Raw genomic sequence first — 20557 nt, 5'->3', positions numbered from 1 at the left:
GCGTACTACCATACTCACTCACTCACTCACTTTACCACTATAAATATGTAAATTGTGTGTACAAAATATGTACACCTGTCGTTGTATCCCGTCTGGGTGGATCGACGCTTATGCCGTTGATGATTGCATTGTCTGCTCCAGAAACGAATATATACATAAGACCGCCATATATGGCTAGGATATTGCTGCGACAGAGAAATGGAGAGGGTGTGGGTGTGTGTGGATGCGCACCTCTGCACTCATCCTTTGGACTGATTCGCCTGCGCTTCCAGAAGCTTGACTCACTCACTTGCTGATCCACACACACACACACACACACACACACACACACACACACACACACACAAATGGCAAGCAGGTGAGCGACCGACTCTCCCTTTCCGGCAGAGTTATAGATAAATGTCGTAGATCATCCCTGTCTGAATTGATGCAAAATGCATACAATGAAACATATGCACCGTACGGAATTTATATTCGTAAACTCCATTGCAGTGTATATACAGAGAGGCTGTCGCTGTGAGGAGCTTCATAACTTCCTGGAACCCCCATCGAACCGAAACCACGACAGGCTACATCAGTGTAACTTCAGCTAAATATTTACTCAGTGGCTTGACACGTTCTTTCCTTGCTGCTGCCTGAAGTGAACTACTTCAATCAGCCTAGTCCACACAAATCACGATCCAAGCCCATCTATTGTCTCATCTATTACAGTCAAGGTGGGTCAGCCTCACTCTAACACACAGGAACCCGTAGTTCATATGAATAAACTCGTATTCCAGCACGCCTAGGTATAGGAGAGGCCACGGTGACGTCAGTGTTTTGATCACGTGACGCGCCCGAGTACTTCCGGTAGGCAGAAGTTAAACATAAACACGAGAGAACCACACAAGCTGCATACATTTGATCGTTGACTTGTCATGCGTAACAACTCCTCCCGATCTGGTTTTCTTTTTTCTTTTGGTGTTGTATAATGAGACAGGTACACAACCTTTATTTTTCTAAAACATTTGTGGAAAGTATCTAATTGACAATATCCAGATTTCATACTTCAATGAAAGCAAGAATGTAATGCAAAAACTCCCAAGTGTTTGTCTCGCATTTCTTTCAAACAATACAAATTTTAAACAAATAATCCCTCACATACTGTTTCTTTGCTTACATATTGTCAGTGACATAATCAGGAAAGGTGAGTAATCTGCCTCACCTGCCAGTCATACATGTTACATAAACACCACCCCAAACCTTCCTTGTCAACTATAACAACACATGCATCTAAATGGCATTGAGTTACCATTTTATCACAGCTTTTCCTTCTTATGAAAACAGATAAAGAAGTAGCATTGATCTAAGCTAAATCTTTAAATGGCATTGAGTTACCATGTCATCACATTAATTCCTACTTATAAAAAACACATACAAAAGCAGCCTTGATCTAGGCTAATCTCACCAACAGGGTGGTTTCAAAACTTTCCAGACACACTTGTAGTAGGCATCAGCAATATATTCTTTATTCCTAACAATTCAATATGTAAGTTAAACAGTCATCTCACAAACATAATTTTCTCGTAGCAGATATCCAGCAAGCACAGAGGTATTTTGTCATCGACATTGTGGTACTGTGTCGGAAAAACGTGTCCACTTTCCACATATTCATATGCTTTCAGTTACTTGAGGGTCTCACAGATTCGAGGGTGAACTGACCTGGGGTGTCTATCAGATAGAAATAAAATGTTAAGTACATAATCCGACCATTGTTTGCCTTTCATGCTACACCGGTTCCCATCGTTATCATCAACCATTGTGGCTTTCTGCCTACCCATGTCTGAGTGAGCGTGGTTTGTGACGTCACTTCCGTAAACATATGGACACCGCTATATAGCGCGAAGTCGTCTAGTTATATGCTGGACTAAGGAACCCGACATCGCACTGTAGGTTAAACAGTGCATAGATCTACACTATGTGTATGTGTAGATCTAAGTGTAGATATATATTATCCCAATATAAACATAGACCAGGCATAGATCTACAGTGCGATATCGGGTTCCTGTGCTCTAACACTATTCTAAAAACATTTTCTGCCGAGATCGCCGATGCGTGATACTTAGCGGTTGCTTACATCACTGACCGGTAACTAGGAAGTGGAAAAAGGCAGTGAATCATCAAAATGCTGCAATGTAACGAATATTCGTGAGTTTTAACCAACTTGAAAATATCGTAATGTTTTCCCGCTTATCTGACAGGATTCCTCTTCCGTAGAATCTACACTTCCTAGTTGAAGAATGGGAGACTCCTCCAAAAGTTAGGGGCGGACGATCATGTTTTTCATCGAGCTCACGAGCGATAATACACCTGATGGATCAAGCAGTTGATAGATGCAGTTGTTAGAGGGGGGATCTCTTCATTTAAATACAATATAATTTTGCTCCTTAGTAAAATATGGAATAATACCAGATCAAAAGAGTACTTTTAGAATCTGCTGCCAGTACTAATATGTCCCAAAATGTATCACTTTTACAACCTCTTCATATGATAAGAATACAAAATTTTGGTCATCACTACATACTTTATTTGCCTAGTAATGTACTACCTGCTTTGGATATAGTCCATGTCTAACACTGAACATAAGCAAAGACTGTAGCGCAATATACTTGTATGTTTTTGACATTAAACCATCACATACCGATAAATACATATCAGGGCTTGATTTGATGCTTGTTACTTGCATTGATGCAGCCCAATATTACCAAATGAACCTACTTATCAGTCCAACTTGCTCAAGGTACAAGTCAGTCTTTGAGAAATACATCAACAATAAGTCTATATCATTATAAGCATACATACCTCAGCTTCTCTTTCTCCGAACAGTCTTGTCATCAAACCTAACTTTTGTCAAATTCCTTCTTTTCTTTCTTTTTGTCATTTTTTTTCTAAAATCTGAAACTTAAAGGATCAATTTTCACTTATCTTATCAATGCAGGTTGCTTCATGTGTCCATTTGACAACATATGAAACTTGTTTTAAAATAGCAGTCAGCATGTTAATCGAGAGCAGGATGTTCCTTACTTCATTGTCCATATTGGCCATGGACGTAGCCTAATGAATTTGGTCATGTAATGATGCTGAAATGTGTGGCTGGGATACTCATTATACAGGACTACCAACATGCAGTTCCTGTACCATGCAGTTCCTGTACCATGCAGTTCCTGTACCATCAGGACTGTAAACAGGAAACCAGGAGCACCTTCAGAATACAGCAACACAAACTTTAAAAACACGTCTTATTAATCCTTTACAAAATTGTAGGTGATAAGAGTTAGGTTAGGGTTAGGTTAGGTTAGGTTAGGTTAATCTAACCTAACCCTAACCATGCTTACATCCTCACGAGAAGTTGTGGTATTCTAAAGGTACTCCAAACCTTTTTATATTTTGTCTGAAATGTCTAGAAATCAAATCATGTCCGAGTCTATGCATTCCCATTTTCAGGGAAGTTCGGAGTATGTCGGGGTAGTGAAGTCTGGACTGTATCGTCACCGACGCAAGACAACGCCTGCACTTCCAAAGGACCTAGCATCGGTCAACAGAGAGGGTTCCTGGGCTAACACCAAAGACGGTCGCCGATTCCTGGCAGTTAACAGTGGCAGAGAAGACAAGATTCTTGTATTTGCGACGGATGAAACACTTGAGATGGCCCAACAAGCGAACATTCTGTATATGGATGGCACTTTCTATTCTTGTCCAGGACTGTGGCACCAGCTGTATGTCATCCACTCCATGGCCGGCGGCAAGATGTTTCCCCTCATGTTTTGCCTCTTACCAGACCGTCGCCGAGAGACTTACACTCGCTTGTTCCAGCAACTGAAAGAAGTTACCCAGGACAGAGTAGGAAGACCCCTCAGCCCAGACGTCATCCAGGTAGACTTCGAGTATCCTGTGCACCAGGCTATTCACGCAGAGTTTCCTACCACCGCAGTCCGAGGTTGTTATTTCCACTACTCCCAGTGTGTCTGGAGAAAGGTGCAGGACTTGGAACTTGTACGTGCCTATAAGGACAACCCTGAAGTTGGACGTTTGGTTCGCCGTGCTGCTGCACTGGCACTGTTGCCTGCAGGGAATGTCCAAGATGTGTGGGTGGACTGCATGAATGACGGCCCTATTGGTCATGCCAAGTGCGAGCAGTTTAAAGACTACATCGTGAACAACTGGGTGGACTTCGGTGCTAGATTCCCCATTGCTGTCTGGAACCACAACAACACTGAAGGGCCGAGAACAAACAACCACCTAGAGGGTTGGCACCATCACCTGAACCAAACTGTGCAGCGCTGTCATCCCAACATCTTCAGTTTCATCTCCACCATCAAGTCCTTGGAATCCTCAAACAGAAGACTGCTTGCTCAGATGATGCATGGTGCCAACCCTCCACCCAGGAAGAGGAAGTATGTTCAACTGGACACTCGTCTGCAGAACCTGAAGACCCAGCTGCAGAACAACCAGAAGACACCCTTGGAGTTCGTGGACGCTGCAGGAAGATTGCTGAAATTAGACTGAACACTGTGCACATGATATACCTGTACCTAGCAACATTCAGTGATGACTATTTTGGCTATGCGACAAATTAAATGCGCTATGTGATAAATGTGTGATAAATGTGTAATGTGTTGTATGTAAAATAAACATGAGATTACACGTGTGTTTATATTTTTGTTGAAAATGAACTGATCCAAGAGTCGCATGATAGGGGTGACAGGTAGTAATTAGAAATCAGTCGTCCATTAAGTTTGTGTATTTAATGAGTAGTCCAGTTGGAGAGTAGTCGTAATGGGAGGGAACCCTTGTGTGACAGCGTACATTATGTAAACATATCATTTGCATTAAGACGTGTTGGTACATATCATAGGTATAGAATTCCCACTGGATTTATCCAAATACGTCTGATAGAATATGTTATGATCAGATATATTAAAACTTATTTCCTAACTAATTTTCATACAGCCACACACATTTTATGAATAAGTATCTGGCAGAACATGAACACTGGATTTACCGAGAACATATTAAATCGAAAGGTAAATTTTGTCATGTGACTTGGCAAAACTCATAATCTATCTTAGAATCTTGAAATTAGTATTGCAGCAATTCCAAATTTATACGTGTCTGAGATTTTATGCGTTTTATTGAATTAATGTTCAACAGATAAACGCATTGGAGTTCTATGTCTTATGCAAATGTTATTACAATTTGATATAAGATATTGATTTGATCAGAGTTTAATTTTGAAGCTTGTATCGGTGTCATTGTTTAATCCAGTCTATTAAAAATAATAAAAACATTATCAACAGCATCAATTAATTCATATTAAAATAACATAAAGATCTACTTGAAACACATCATGTTACACCTCGATATGATTCAACAACTGGTCCTCCATGAGTGTGAATGAGACGACTTGACCTGAAATTAGGTGTTATTTATTGACATGTGATCATTCAGCAAAACTGTGGTCAGTCTGAATGATCTTGTTTGAGTCCATGAGTGTGAATGAGACGACTTGACCTGAAATTAGGTGTTATTTATTGACATGTGATCATTCAGCAAAACTGTGGTCAGTCTGAATGATCTTGTTTGAGTCCATGAGTGTGAATGAGACGACTTGACCTGAAATTAGGTGTTATTTATTGACATGTGATCATTCAGCAAAACTGTGGTCAGTCTGAATGATCTTGTTTGAGTTCATGAGTGTGAATGAGACGACTTGACCTGAAATTAGGTGTTATTTATTGACATGTGATCATTCAGCAAAACTGTGGTCAGTCTGAATGATCTTGTTTGAGTTCATGAGTGTGAATGAGACGACTTGACCTGAAATTAGGTGTTATTTATTGACATGTGATCATTCAGCAAAACTGTGGTCAGTCTGAATGATCTTGTTTGAGTTCATGAGTGTAAATGAGACGACTTGACCTGAAATTAGGTGTTATTTATTGACATGTGATCATTCAGCAAAACTGTGGTCAGTCTGAATGATCTTGTTTGAGTTCATGAGTGTGAATGAGACGACTTGACCTGAAATTAGGTGTTATTTATTGACATGTGATCATTCAGCAAAACTGTGGTCAGTCTGAATGATCTTGTTTGAGTTCATGAGTGTGAATGAGACGACTTGACCTGAAATTAGGTGTTATTTATTGACATGTGATCATTCAGCAAAACTGTGGTCAATCTGAATGATCTTGTTTGAGTTCATGAATGCACACTATTGCAAGTAATACTGATGGTTGTGCGAAGGATCGCTTTCCATTTGCTGTCCATTTCTTATGTGTTGTGTTAATTTATATACAATAATTTATGTAATGACAGTTATGTTCATTCAAATTAACAAATAATATTGTTAAGTTTTCCCATGTTATTAAACAATGGAAGGTTTAGTTTCACTGTAACTTTTGTGTATTATGTACCGAACCGAAATGGATCGAACTGAAGGCCTTGTACCGCAGTACCATGTTGAGAGCGTGCCATTTCACCCCTAGAACATCCTGCTCTTGATTAAGGCTCCGTTTCTGAAATTATGTAACTTTGACAGAGCCAACCACTGCTTATCTGACCTTTTCCTGTCATAGTAAAAGTTTGTAACATGCAATTTACAGTTATGATTAGTTCAATTCAGTCATGATGCTAACATGTAATGAGAATTATTTGCATCCATTCTCAATTTATAAGCAGGAAGGAAGCAGCATTTCACGTCTAGTATAACCTAGTAACACATGTTGTCCCTGCAGTGTTGTTCATGTAGGTCTTCAGGTGATATCTGTTGATGTTTATATACAGATCTATATATGTTGTGTACAGATTGATATATGTTGTGTACAGATCGATATCTGTTGTTTACAGACCAATATCTGTTATTTACACATTGATATCTTTTGTTTACAGATTGATATCTGTTGATGTTTGCAGATCGATATATATGTTGTGTACAGATTGATATATGTTGTGTACAGATCGATATCTGTTGTTTACAGACCAATATCTGTTATTTACATATTGATATCTTTTGTTTACAGATTGATATCTGTTGATGTTTGCAGATCGATATATATGTTGTGTACAGATTGATATATGTTGTGTACAGATCGATATCTGTTGTTTACAGACCAATATCTGTTATTTACATATTGATATCTTTTGTTTACAGATTGATATCTGTTGATGTTTGCAGATCGATATATGTGTTGTGTACAGATTGATATATGTTGTGTACAGATCGATATCTGTTGTTTACAGACCAATATCTGTTATTTACATATTGATATCTTTTGTTTACAGATTGATATCTGTTGATGTTTACAAATCAATGTGTGTTAATGTTTTCAGATCAAAATCTGTTGATGTTCACTGATCAATATCTTTAGTTTACAGATCACTGTGACCTGATGGAGATGTTAAGGAGACAAGTTGCCATGGTTTCTCTATTTCTGTTGACCAGCCTCGTCACCATCTTTGTCAATGGTAAGAATCCTTGGTCATGAAGAGATTCAGAATTCTGTGTTCAATTCAGGCAGTGGGATAGCCTAATGGTTAAAGTGTTTGCTCATCAAGCTGTAGGTTTGGGGTTGATCCCCTCTTTGATGCAGTGTGTGAAGCCCATTTAGGTGTCCTCTACTTTTGATATTGTTGAAATATTGATAAAAGGGGAGTAATGCTAAACTCACTCACAAAATATTACTGACCAGGCCAACAATGGGTTAAATTCCCTCCCCTTAGCCATGCAATGTATCTGCTGATTGGTGGCTCAAATTTGTGGGCGCGGTGGGCCTGGCTTATAGTCCAGCAAGCTTGAGGTACCGGGATGAAGCCAGTCTTTGACTAGGTGTAAAAACCATGGAGTCAACTTTGTGTGCAGACACTTTCACTGTGTACAGTGCACAACCCTGGGCACTTAAAAGAACCCATGAATGAGAGAAAGTTGGCTGAAGGGAACATAATACAGTTCAGCACAGTGAGACAGACAGACAGAATTCAGGTTCAATGGTTGTTGATTGTCTGTCTGCAAACCCTGCAGTGTGTATTACTGTTCAGAACATCAGTCAGTGGATTGTCTGGTTCAGAAATGCATTTTCACCATCTGCGTTGAAGCAGCAAATCCAGTTCTAAACCAAAGTGGTGTTTCAAAGATAGTGTTCCAACCAACCAACATTTAACCCTATTGGTGTTCCAACTGTCCAACATTTAACCCTAGTGATGTTCCTATGTCCAACATTTAACCCTAGTGATGTTCCTATGTCCAACATTTAACCTTAGTAATATTCCAACTGTCCAACATTTAACCTAAGTAGTGTTCTAACTGTCCAACATTTAACTGTAGTTATGTTCCAACTATCCAACATTTAACCCTTGTGGTGTTCCAACCATCCAACATTTAACCTTAAAGGTGTTCCAACTGTCCAACATTTAACCCTAGTGGTGTTCTGACTGTCCAACATTTTCATCAAGTTCAGATCATGACAAGGTTTCTTGGTTTTATGTTTGGTTTCAAATACAGGTAACCATGGTAACAGAATGTTTGCTTTTCTCAACAGATGCAGCAGAAACCAGTACATCATGCCCTGAAGTAGAATGTTTTGGACGGCCAGTCAACATCACTTGTGACTTGACTGGCGAATATGGGTCTATCGGGTTTTCACGGCCAGATTCTATTGAAGTAGTAACGTGCCTGAAGAACAGAGATGAATGCTTCATCAATACTCAAGGCTATGAGGTGGTGTTTCGCTCTGATGAGAAACACATTATGCGCATAAAGAGTCTGCGTACACAGGATGTTGGAACATGGAATTGTCGTGATTTAACAAACCCTCTCTTGAAGACCTGTAACATCAAAGGATATGGTAATGTTCTGACTGATAACATTAATTCTTACAGTACCTTCACCCCTATGACATCATTGCCTTGAATCCAGAATTGTGGCGGCAATCACACAAAATGGTACAGATTTCTAATCAAATTCTGTTGGTGTTAGTTCCATGCATGATAAATAACTACTTGTTGCCCTGTAGCATTAATGATCCTTGTCTTCTGTTATGGTATTGCTGAATATTGATAAAAACATCATAAAACTCATGCACTCACTTTTTCCAAACACCTCTCTTTAGTGTGATGTTCACCATATTGTAAGAATACCAGCTTTGATGTTGACAGATAGTTTTCTTTAAAGGATCCCAATGGTAACTATGGTAACCATTGCTTGATTTCAGGTGATGTGAATTAATGAAAATCTTCTCGGTTTGATTCTTATGAGTTTACTCCTGTCCCTTGATGCAGCACATATAACATATGTTATGTGGCCTGCAAGTGACTCTGTGTGTGCGTGCGTGCATGCGTGAGAGAGAGAACAAGCATCGCATTGTCACTTAACTTTCTTTAACCTGGAGGCAGTAAAAGTCTAAGAGATGTCCGTGTGTCAGAGAGTATGTGAGTATGTGTGTTCTTGAGTACATGCATGCGTGTTACTTATGATTGTGAATATATTTTTGGAAATTTTCACTGTCCAGTTTCCATTTTCCAAATTTCAGATGTAAGACAGTCCCCAACTGCTGCACCACCTCTGACTGGCTCAGACTGCATCTACATCCAGAAAACTTTCCGTCCACAAACATTGTGCAAAGGTTTTGGAGAGGATCCAAATGTCAACATTACCATCAAGGTGAGACATGTCTTTCAAATCTACATAATTAATGTAAGATTCAGTATGCTGATCCCGTGTTTGACATCCCACCATGTGTGAGTCTTGCATGCTGATATTGTATTGAGCCACACCCGTGTGTGTGAGTGATAGTTGAAGTGCTACAAGCCACCCCTCTCCACACAAAAGGTTGGCTTTTGATTCCCGTCTGTGTGAAGCTGATTTCTCTGTGATGTTGCTGGATTTTATATCATCTATTTTATATTCCAACACAGAAATATGTTCATTGATTGTTTTCTGTACCTGTTCTAGTTTATTGAATGTATATTTTGGTTAAGGTATACATGCCAGTTTGTAATTATGCTTTTTGATGGGGCTAAAACAGGCGTAAAAACATACTCTTTGAGCCGGACCACTCTGCCCATGATGTCACCTGTTGTATGTTCTTTTTCAGGTGGCTGGCTACAGCTACATTTTCACATATGACCAGTACATACAAAATGATGAGGTAGAACTTGCTTATGTCCCTAAAGGTGGGGAACTGGAATGCAGTGTCACTGGGCCAGCTGCCAAGTGTTACACACCCACCAACAAGACCCAAATATGTAAGTTGCTAAGTGTAAGCATTCAGGGTATATCTGAACAGTGGGGTACTCTACTGATTAAAGCATTGCTCATCACACTTAACACCTGGGTTTGCATCACAGATGGGCAGAATGTGTTAAGCCCCCATCATGATAATGTCCCTGAAAGGGGTGTAAAACTAAACTCACTAGTGGTTATATGGTCGCATATGTACGCACAAATGTTCATGTAAATGTTCACCCAACTGAGAGATGACTTGAGAGGTGCATGAACCAAACTTCTGCCTCAAGGCAGCTGTACGAGTACGTTTGACTCATGAATATTTGACACTGTTGAGTTTTTTTGTTTTCGAAATACAGGTATATTGGTGTCTGAGGTATTTACTAAGGTGTTGATGTGTGAATGAATATTAATGAAGTATTCACTCAGGTGTTGACGTGTGGATGAATATTGAAATACAGGTACATTGGCAGCTGAAGTATTCATTCAGTGTTGACGTGTGGATGAATATTGAAATACAGGTATATTGGCAGCTGAAGTATTCATTCAGTGTTGACGTGTGGATGAATATTGAAATACAGGTATATTGGCAGCTGAAGTATTCATTCAGTGTTGACGTGTGGATGAATATTGAAATACAGGTATATTGGCAGCTGAAGTATTCATTCAGTGTTGATGTATGGATGAATATTAAAATACAGGTCTTCATGTGTGAATGAATATGAAATACAGGCATTGATGTGTGGATGAAAACTGAAATACAGGTGTTTATGTATGGGTGAATATTGAAATACAGGTATATTGGCAGCTAAGGTATTCATGCAGTCTTGATGTGTGGATGTATATTGAAATACAGGTATTTTGACAGCTGAGGTATTCACGCGGTGTTGATGTGTGGATGAAGTGAGGTGTCAGAGCTGTATGTGGGTATAGCCAGCGGCACAACCCAGGTTTTGTCGTCATCCCTCATCTATCATTTGTCCACACAGTAGCAGCTTACAGGAGCGTGGAGGAATCTTGTCTTTTTCATACAAAACAGGAGTTGATTCAGCCATTCCAACAAAGCCAAATTCAGTCCATGCTTGTCAGAAGAGGTGATGAATAGGATAGGGTGGTCAGGCCCGCTGACTTGTTGACACATGTGATAGTACCTCAGATGTATACATGCAGTTGATCACTGGATTGTCTGGTCCACCCTTGATTGTTTACAAACTGCTGGAACATATAGCTGGAATGTTCACTGACTGCATCATTAAAGAATGACAAACAAACAAATCCTTGTATTCCAGCTTAATCAAGTATCTTGATTATTCAAAATGGGCCCAGACTGCAAGGAGGTTTAAATGATCTAGCTCCATCAAATGAGTGTAATCATGTGTCAAGTCATGTGACTTTGTAGAGACAGGAGTCACTTCCTTCAATCTTGCACAGTGTACAGTGTTTCAGTATGAAGGAGTTATCTCCCATTATATGTTGTTTGGGAGTACATTGGCCTTTCCTTGAATACTAGGTTCTCCATATCATGAAACAGTGGTAGCGCTTGTAAACAGCTGGGCCACTACAAATCCCAGTAACTCATACATAAAGTGATAGTTCCTTGTATCATGGTGGCATGGTGATACATTGACTAAACCTAAAATAGCCTTGAAACAGGTGGTTGTACACAAAAACACACCAGCGACAAATCACCAAGTTTGCCAAGTTAGCTAAGAATATGTTTTCTGGCTTAAGCATATGCCAGTTGTGTTTCCTAAAATTTGAAGTTTGTTCTTACCTTTAAACTTTGAAGGAACATTGCTTTGTGAAAATTGTTTAACAATAAACCAAACTTCAAGTGAAGGTCCCTAAGAATATATTTTACCAAAACTAGAGGGGTAGGGTAGCTCTGTCCTGGTGCTAGGCAAATTGCAGTTCCTAAAACACCCAGTGAAGATGTGGGTTAGAATTGGTCTTCAGCAAGCCATGCTTTTGATTTGTTATAAGAGTCAGCTAACGGGATCCACTTGAGAATTAGCTGGACTAGGTGTAGTGCAATTCCTTGACCATATAACTTCATGTCTGGTGGGCTGTTTTGGATTGAGGTGCATAGATTTGTGTGGCTCTGGCAAATTACCTGATTGATGGAACCCTGCATATACTGACTTTGAATCTGATGAATGCTAGGTCACACCTTCAGCCTGGACATGTGATCTAGACAGAATGAGTTCACATCCTGTACTTTAAGGATGTTTCCATGTGCAGTCATATGTATACTTCTCTTTTAGCACGCATGCACGCACACACGCACCCATCCATACACATAAATATATATTTATTTTTTTCAGGTCACAAGTTTCCTATATGGGCCATTGTTGTCATTGTCATTCTGATAGTGATCATCATCGGCTTTTTGGTTGATTGCTTCGTGTGTAGGCCAAGGGGTAGAGGTGCCACTCACTGCATAAAGGCCAGGCTGATGTCTAGAAACACTGGTGGTAAAACTGGAGGGTATGTATCACATCACATCTTCCAGTAAACCTACCTCATGAGTCTGTACCAGAAATCAGTTCACATGCTACAATGGGCATACCTGACACAATGCAGCTTTAAGGTAACATGCCAATGATCAAATATTTCTGTTGAAGTACTCCCTATGGGCAGGAATCCACGCTAGAAGTGACCTTTGCTTTTCATTAAAGGTGACTAGAATGAATCAGGTAGTTGGTTTATCACATGTCACCTCATGTGAGGCGTGAAGCTTATGATTGCGATCTCTAGCTTTTCTGGTCTTTGTAATGTTAGTCTATTGCAGGTGGGAGTAAGCTCCCCTTGGTAGGTTGATGAGTATGACATCACAGGTTGTGGTGTACCATCCATTATGTTGTAATGTAGCATGTATTTTTGCTCAGCCGATTAAACCAACCACTCTTAAACTACCACTCCATCCTCACTAACAAAACGTGGTGGCAGAAGTCAAACAATTGGAGCCCATTGAGTGCAAAAACAAGTGTGCATAAACTGTAAATTCCCAAAAGTGAACAAAAACAGTGAAGGCTTCAAAAACCTTTAGGCCTGGGGGAAAAAAAAGAAATCTGCAACATGGATTGTACTGTAAGCTAAATTTTTTTTTTTAGTCTTTGTGTTTTGTATCTAAAACGTCTCAGGGGAGTTAACCCTGGGTGCTTACTTATAAATTCTCAGTCAGTTAGGATGATGGCTACACAGCCACAAAGGCCCTCACTAACAACACATTTCTCATATAAGTGGAAACACAGTGACAATTCTCATGTTCCGCCTCACACTTGTGTGTCTAGGACAAATGAGCAAAACAGCCCTTACAAGACAGTACAGTGTAAACTGGTTCAATAAACAAACCATGGCAAATCAATAACACTCACACTAGGTGAGAACGCTCACGGCACAAGTTTATAACAAGATGGTCCTCATGAATATAAGACAGTAATGTCTTGAGAAATCACATGTACTTAAAAACTTCTATCACATTAGACACGATATATGTCAAGTGCGGTCTTAAGTTTATGAGAAAATTCTTTGCTCATATTCATAACATGTCAACTATCACACCCGTATCCTGACCAGTGTGCGAAAACGCACTAATTGACAAACCTGTTCACAATAAAACCTAGCCTAATACAAAAACATCTCGCATATTCACAAAAACATCCTGTTCAAAATATGTTGCACAGACTGACTAAAACAAACAAAGAATTATTTCCTGGAGCTGTGTGTGCCAAACCTATCCAAATGATGTTACTCTTCCCACTGACGAGTTTCTCAATATTCGTGGCTTAAGTAAGGGTTACAATTTCCGAGCTACACGAGTTTTACCCATGGGCCTCTGCTATATCCGAGCTCGGCGAGCCTTGTACCCAGATGTATTTGGTCGAAACCATACAGATTTTCCGGGAACGTTTTCCTACCGGAACAGTTGTGTTTGGGCGAATGTTCATGCCAATATTTTCATTACAGTTTACTTGGAAGTGAAATAAGAGTGATATTATTCTAAAATATGAACTTGAATAAGATATCAGAATTACAGACTGTGAATTTAAGACTTTTATTGCAATGATGCTGTTGAAAAGTAAACTTTTCAAATGAAATTTATAAAATATGTCAGTTAAGGTTAAAACTAAAAGGTGGAGCTATTCCAAATACAACCACTTGTGCCCTGTTCCTGAAAGCGATTGTAGTGCTACGACAGTCATAACTCCCATACTTTAACATAGACATTCGACTGTTGTAGCATTACAATTTCTTTCAGGATAAGGGCCCTGAAAAGTTTGATTTTAGAAGTCCTGGTAAATGAGAGTGATGGTACAAACGAATATTAAAAGTCATCAAAGTTTCTTTTGGCTGAATAGAAAGTTAAATGACCCTTTAGAGTTTGCTGGCCTTTCACTGAATCATATATTTTATTAGAGAAAAATAGCATGAATGAAACCTGATTAGTTTCAAACAGCCTGTGTGAGATTGAGAAAGCAATAGAAAGTCACTTTAGGTCTGACCAATTTTATTTCTTGATTTACAAATCCACTGGTTGAATGTTTTTAAGAATAACAAAAGAAATAAAAATGAATTTTTATGTACTTTTTAGATTGTCTTTTGCCCAATACAGACAGACATAAATTGTCAAACGAATTTACTGGGAATAATTCTTCAACTGATGATTATTTATAAAAAAAGAGAAACCCAAAAAACCTTCAGCCTTTAGATTTAGAAATAACATTGGTCTAGTCTTATCGTCTTATGTTTCAAGACTGGATGGAATCATGTCACTTAATTATTTTCATTTCTAGTTATGGATTCCCATTAGAACAGTCTGGAAACAACGTATAAAGGAGATGTAACAGCAGAAACAGATAGGTGAGACATGCTACAGGTGTTGAGACATGGTGAGCAGTTGGAGGTGAGACATGCTACAGGTGTTGAGACATAGTGAGCAGTTGGAGGTGAGACATGCTACAGGTGTTGAGACATAGTGAGCAGTTGGAGGTGAGACATAATACAGGTACTGAGACACAGCAGTTGGAGATGAGACATGCTACAGGTGTTGAGACACAGGAGTTGGAGGTGAGACATGCTACAGGTGTTGAGACACTGCAGTTGGAAGTGAGACATGCTACAGGTGTTGAGACATAGTGAGCAGTTGGAGGTGGGACATGCTACAGGTACTGAGACACAGGAGTTGGAGGTGAGACATGCTACAGGTGTTGAGACATAGTGAGCAGTTGGAGGTGAGACATAATACAGGTACTGAGACAGCAGTTGGAGATGAGACATGCTACAGGTGTTGAGACATAGTGAGCAGTAGGAGGTGAGATATGCTACAGGTGTTGATGTTGAGACACAGCAGTTGGGGGTGGGACATGCTAGAGGTACTGAGACACAGGAGTTGGAGGTGAGACACAATACAGGTACTGAGACAGCAGTTTGAGGAGAGACATGCTGCAAGCAGTGAGATACAGTGGGCAGTTGGAGGTGAGACATGCTACAGGTGTTGAGACACAGCAGTTGGAGGTGAGACATAATACAGATACTGAGACAGCAGTTGGAGGTGAGACATGCTTCAGGTATTGAGAGACAGTGTGTTGCTGTAGGTGAGACATGCTGCAGGTATTGAGACACAGCCTGCTGCTGCTTGTATTGAGACACAGACTACTTCTGTAGGTGAGACATGCTGCAGGTATTGAGGCACAGACCTGCTGTAGGTGAGACATGTTACAGGTATTGAGACACAGTTTGTTTCTGTAGGTGAGACATGCTACAGGTACTGAGACACAGGAGTTAGAGGTGAGACATGCTACAGGTGTTGAGACATAGTGAGCAGTTGGAGGTGAGACATAATACAGGTACTGAGACACAGCAGTTGGAGATGAGACATGCTACAGGTGTTGAGACACAGGAGTTGGAGATGAGATATGCTACAGGTGTTGATGTTGAGACACAGCAGTTGGGGGTGGGACATGCTAGAGGTACTGAGACACAGGAGTTGGAGGTGAGACACAATACAGGTACTGAGACAGCAGTTGGAGGAGAGACATACTGCAAGCAGTGAGATACAGTGGGCAGTTGGAGGTGAGACATGCTACAGGTGTTGAGACACAGCAGTTGGAGGTGAGACATAATACAGCTACTGAGACACAGGAGTTGGAGGTGAGACATAATACAGATACTGAGACAGCAGTTGGAGGTGAGACATGCTTCAGGTATTGAGAGACAGTGTGTTGCTGTAGGTGAGACATGCTGCAGGTATTGAGACACAGCCTGCTGCTGCTTGTATTGAGACACAGACTACTTCTGTAGGTGAGACATGCTGCAGGTATTGAGGCACAGACCTGCTGTAGGTGAGACATGTTACAGGTATTGAGACACAGTTTGTTTCTGTAGGTGAGACATGCTACAGGTATTGAGACAGACTAAGGCTGCATGTATTGAGACACAGACTACTGTTGTAGGTGAGACAGACTGCAAGTATTGAGACATAGTGAGCAGTTGCAGGTGAGATATGTTACAGGTATTGAGACACAGTGTGCTGTCGTAGTTCACTGAGTAGATTTGTGTCACTTGTGATTTGCATTAAATACTTCTCTGACAATTACCTTTGTTTCATGAAACAGGGTTTTGAGTTGAGAAATATGACTTATGATAAATAACCTTCATATGTACATTCACTTATTCTGACATGTGGAAAAACAGTTTATTATCAGGAAACCATATGATGATAGATGTACTGTAATCGTGTGGGTGTAATCAAAGAAAGACTGAGACTGGATGGAACCGATGACATGCCTCAACCAAGTCAGTGAGTCTGACCACCCAATCCTGTTAGTCGCCTCTTATGACAAGCATAGTTGCCTTTTATGGCAAGCATTGGTTGCTGAAGACCTGTTCTACCCCAGATCTTCACTATCCTTGCGGTTGTAGGCAAGATTAGGTGACCTAGTGCTTGATTGCCACCCAGAAGACCTGGGTATCATACCCCAGATAGGTATCATACCCCAGATGGGTACAATGTCTGAAGCCCATTTCTGGTGTCCTCAGCTGTGATATTGCTGGAATGTTGTGAAAAGCGGTATAAAACTAACCTCACTCACTTTGATGTTGATAGTTATGCTTTTCTGAAACATCGAGAATGAAATCATTTTGTGTAGAATAGCATTAAATAAAGAATGAAATGTTTCAGCTAGAATACTGTGAATTTAGCACTTCTTGTTCATGAAATATGTGTGTCGAGCAAGACATTCATGTGATTCCCAGTTATGTCCCTTTGTTAGAATTAAACCTTTCTGTGAAAATCCTTAGACTGAAATTGATTATATCTTGCATATTGAACATGCTTGATGTCATTAACATTGTTTTCTGGTTATTTTTGCGTTTATTAAATTTCAGACATTTATTTTGGCATGTTTATGTTGTTAAAAATAAGAACTACCTCGTCTTTGAAGGGCATTTAGAAGTGAAATGCATAAGAATGAAGATTTTATGGATATCAACTTCTTTATATGAGAACACAACGTTTCAGAGTTAATGCTTACTCCTTCTTACTCCTTACTCATCGTTTTGCTGCTGCTAATTGTGTAACACTTGTTTGTTCGTCATTAACTGTTTTTGGTTTTATTGCAGGCAGGAGAAACAAGGAGACTGACATGTGGTGAGAAGATGAACGTCCTCAACTGGGATGTCTGTTCACATCCAGAGCAGACGTCAGCTTGTGAACTGGTTCTGACTGTTTGCTGGACATAGACAGTTGCCCAGTTCCCAAGCAGACACAAGTGTCAGCCATCATTGTTTCAATGGAAGCTCTGAAAATTTCACCTCAAACTGCTGTTGTTATTCTTTTTTTCTTGGGCATACCTGGATATTATCCCAGAAAATTTGGACTAGTTTGTCTTGTAATTAACAAAACAGCCATCTTTGTGTCTTTAACATCAATATGTAAGTTGTAATAATTCATTGCTTGATGTGTATTTTTAGATTTTTGTTTTCAGTATTTATACTTGTTTCTTAAACTAATCATTTAACCTGGACATTTTTTAGCAATCAGATCATGTGTTTATGTGACACAATGAATCTGTAAAATGACTGAGATTGTCATGTAGACAAGATGCAGAAATTTCTTAATTATTTTTTATTTGTTCTTCCTGTTTTGTCACAACAGGTTTGGAAGTTGATTTTTTTTCTCCATCTGTTTAAAAATGTGAGGATGAAAGAAAATGGAAGTCATTTTATATTATTGTAATATGTTGTATGTACAATGTTGTTATGTTATGCCATGATATGTTAATTTAATTTGTTTCCCTTACTTATGTATTCAACCTGTTACATTGCACTCTGTTTATTTCGTGGATGTACCTATTGTTTGTTTTTGTTATATTGTTATTGTCTGCACATCTTCTGGTTTTAAAATACGTACTGTTCAAAACAAGTAGGGGATACTGTATTTACAAGGTTGACCAAATGCGAATGATGAAGCCAAGAAGGAGACCGATGATGAAGAGAAAGTAAGGGAGAATGTGACAATTTATTCCATTCCTTTGTTAATGTTTCATCTGGATTGATATATATTACTTTTTTTCATATGCATTGCTATTGGCTAGTGGCATGCCTGCAGTATGTAACATCCCCTACTCTTTTTGAATAGCATGCAAACATAATATTTCAGCATTATCATGTGAAATCTATTGTCCCCGTCAACTTGACCGCATATGTTCGTGTAGTAGAGATAGACTGTTTAAAATGTAAGATGTAGGCATGCAATGCTGCCACATTAAGATGAATATTTATTTCAGTCAGTGCATCAAGATTTACATTTACATACAAATGTTTACCGGTGTCATCAGATCAGTATTGGTTGCGCATTTACCATAATGGGTTTTTTTTACCACCTATGAAGATCCGGGTTGATAATTACAGGTAAGTTACATACCCTCTTCGTTGAGTGTCATTGGGTAGGAACTTCCATATTGTCACCCACATATTCCTTGACCCACAGTGATATTGCTAGCACCAGGCTAGCAGGCTAGCTGATTATTTCAGCTATTTTATGTGCTTGTAATATATTTGAACATACAACTGTTTGCAATATTACTGTTAGCTGTGGATGATCTTTTTATATCAAGATTAACACCAGCAAGATGTCCCATTATACCCACTGATGGGTTGTAATACCAGAATGGTATTTAATACCATGTACCATTATACCCATTGATGGGTTGTAAGACCAGAATGGTATATAATACCATGTGCCATTGTACCCATTGATGGGTTGTAATATCAGGATTGTAATTGTAACCATGAGCCTTTATACCCATTGATGGGTTGAAATACCGGAATGATATTTAGTACCATGTGCCATTATACCCATTGATGGGTTGTAATACCAGAATTGTATTTAATACCATGTGCCATTATACCCATTGATTGGTTGTAATAACGGAATGGTATTTAATACCATGTGCCGTTATACCCATTGATGGGTTGTAATACCAGGATTGTATTTAATACCATGTGCCATTATGCTCATTAATGGGTTGAAATACGGGAAAGGTATGTAATACCATGTGCCATTATACCCATTTATGGGTTGTAATACCTGAATGGTATTTAATACCATGTGCCATTATACCCAGTAATACCTAAATGGTATTTAATACCATTTGCCGTTATACCCATTTATGGGTTGTAATACCTGAATGATATTTAATACCATGTGCCATTATACCCATTTATGGGTTGTAATACCATGACAGTTAGGACAACATGTATCAGTTTTAATTCTTGTTGAGGTGGTTTCTTTTGTACCAGTTCAACTCATAGTAAATGTTTGGCTTCTAATAAAAGACCTGACTTGATTATGTATTTGCCTGTAGTCTTGCCACTAGTGGAATGATCCACTTACTGACTCACAAACGCACACGCCCATTCACTCACTCACTCACTCTGCCAGCCACCCACCCACCATACCTACCCAAACACCTACCCAAACACTTGATGTTCCCAGTATCCTTCATGCCTTGGATGTCGTGCAATGAGTGAGTGAGTGAGTGAGTGCGTTTAGGTTTACGCCGCACTCGGCAATATTCCAGCTATGTGGCGACGGTCTGTAAATAATCGAGTCTGGACCAGACAATCCAGTAATCAACAACATGAGCATCGATCTGCGCCGACGACATCTCAACTACGTCAAGGAGCCTGACCATCCGATCCCGTTAGTCGCCTCTTACGACAAGCATAGTCACCTTTTATGGCAAGCATGGGTTGCAGATCATGTGCAATGTAACACTGTCATTAATATCCCTC

At 39.5% G+C, this 20557-nt stretch overlaps 2 protein-coding genes across 2 annotated transcripts; both read left to right on the top strand.

Annotated features, from left to right (window-relative positions):
- Positions 1-517: 517 nt before the first annotated feature.
- Positions 518-4683, top strand: LOC137291562 (uncharacterized). Its single transcript, XM_067822944.1, has 2 exons — positions 518-716; positions 3484-4683. The coding sequence occupies exon 2, from the start codon at positions 3685-3687 to the stop codon at positions 4543-4545; it is 861 nt and encodes a 286-aa protein (XP_067679045.1). The 5' UTR covers positions 518-716; positions 3484-3684; the 3' UTR covers positions 4546-4683.
- On the top strand, positions 1996-20109 carry LOC137291551 (uncharacterized). Its single transcript, XM_067822933.1, has 8 exons — positions 1996-2187; positions 7407-7503; positions 8574-8879; positions 9564-9694; positions 10128-10278; positions 12583-12745; positions 15055-15121; positions 17882-20109. The coding sequence occupies exons 2-7, from the start codon at positions 7428-7430 to the stop codon at positions 15092-15094; spliced, it is 867 nt and encodes a 288-aa protein (XP_067679034.1). The 5' UTR covers positions 1996-2187; positions 7407-7427; the 3' UTR covers positions 15095-15121; positions 17882-20109.
- The last annotated feature ends 448 nt before the right edge of the window (positions 20110-20557 follow it).

Source organism: Haliotis asinina, chromosome 1 (assembly GCF_037392515.1).
Source record: "Haliotis asinina isolate JCU_RB_2024 chromosome 1, JCU_Hal_asi_v2, whole genome shotgun sequence".
In the NCBI taxonomy this organism is placed as follows: domain Eukaryota; kingdom Metazoa; phylum Mollusca; class Gastropoda; order Lepetellida; family Haliotidae; genus Haliotis; species Haliotis asinina.
Note: the sequence above shows the minus strand (reverse complement) of the source record. Positions and strands in the feature narration are given on the sequence as shown.